The 1,422-nt window shown below is 56.0% G+C and overlaps 1 protein-coding gene across 1 annotated transcript; it reads right to left on the bottom strand.

The window, feature by feature from the left end:
- Positions 1–226: 226 nt before the first annotated feature.
- Positions 227–916, bottom strand: CLDN2 (claudin 2). The gene has a single exon (XM_073358836.1). The coding sequence runs from the start codon at positions 914–916 to the stop codon at positions 227–229; it is 690 nt and encodes a 229-aa protein (XP_073214937.1).
- Positions 917–1,422: the final 506 nt, after the last annotated feature.

The following is a 1,422-nucleotide window of genomic DNA, read 5'->3' as shown; positions in this document are numbered from 1 at the left end:
AACCAGCCTAGTCCATGCGAGCTGCTGAGTGCCTTGTGGGAGCATCGGTCAGTCAGTGGAAATTGGGATTCAAGGACAAGTGCATGAGAGAGACGAGCTCGAGTGATTGGTTCGGCCTCTCCTCTTACCTCCCCCAGTCCAGTCCTTCTGAGTGGCCCCCAAGGCAGGTGAGGGTTTTAGATACCGGCTGCCTTACTGCTGGGGAGTTGGCCAGGCCTTGGGGCTCCTACACGTACCCAGTCAAGTTGTAGCCATTGAACTCACTCTTAGGTTTTTGAGTATGGCTGATGGATGGCTGGGGGGTCACCAGGGCTTTGGATTGGTAGGCGCTCTGGTACGTTGTCTCAGACTCCCGGGGCGGGCAGGATGCAGAGAGGATGCAACCGCCAAGGAGGGTTAGCAAGGCTGAGACAATGCCCAGGTACAACGCTTCCCCCATCTCATACTTGGCGCTGTCTGGGAGGATCGGGTTGTAGAAATCTCGCAGCAGCACGTGGGTGCTCCACACCACGGGGATGAAACACAGCACACCCCCCACGATGAAGATCACACCCCCTGTCACTGCTACCCTGTCCTTGGCAGAGGAGCCCTTAGCGAAGATGGTACACTTCATCCCCATCACGGAAACGATACAGGCCAGCGAGGAGACGGCACAGGAGGTCACCATCAAAGCCTGAGCTGCCTGGATATCGGACGGCAGGGCCAGCAGGGAGTTGTAGCTATCACACTGGGTGACTCCGGTGCTTTGTATGGCACATTCCATCCAAAGGCCCCGGGTGAAGCCCACCGCCGTCACGATGCTGGAGCCAATGTAGGAGTTTTTCTTCCAGCTGGGTAGGAGCGTGGTGATCACTGTGCCCAGCAACCCTAGCCCCGCCAGGATGTAGCCCACAAGCTGTAGCCCGACTGAGATCATCTTCAGTCGCTCTCCTCACCTGGCTGTGGCTGACTGCTCCTGCCTTTCCTTGCTGGCTGCCTGGCTCCTCACCACCAGCCCCTTTCCTGTCTTTCTATTGTCCCAGCTGTTGGAGAGCAGCTCGGTGATCTGGGCTTATCTCCTCCCCGGTCCTTGTATGCTAGGTCTGTGGGGCTATCTGTGTGGGAGCAGGAGAGAGGGGAGGAGAAACTCCCTGGAAGGAAAAAAAAATCCATAGCAGATTAAATATTGACCAGAGACTTCTGAGAGATGCCAAGTGCCCTTTCACCTCCGCTATCATTCCAAACAAGTTTTTGAGAGAAAAAGCCCCCCAAATAATAAACTCAACCAAGGGAGTCTAAATGTGCCTTGGTGGCAGGGGCCTGGCGAAACACCCATGTGCAGGAACATGAGACGAATCAGAGCTTTGCTCCACATCTCCATGTTCCCTTCCAGCCCGGCTGCTGGATCAGCGGCTAGTGGCACGTGCCATTGCATTGCCTGAG

Source organism: Lepidochelys kempii, chromosome 9, assembly GCF_965140265.1.
Source record: "Lepidochelys kempii isolate rLepKem1 chromosome 9, rLepKem1.hap2, whole genome shotgun sequence".
Taxonomy (NCBI): domain Eukaryota; kingdom Metazoa; phylum Chordata; order Testudines; family Cheloniidae; genus Lepidochelys; species Lepidochelys kempii.
The sequence above is the reverse complement of the archived record's forward strand: the minus strand, read 5'-3'. Positions and strand labels throughout refer to the sequence as shown.

What these genes read in the sequence shown, in the direction of transcription:
- CLDN2 (XM_073358836.1), bottom strand. Translation starts at nt 916, where the DNA reads ATGATCTCAGTCGGGCTACAGCTTGTGGGCTACATCCTGGCGGGGCTA.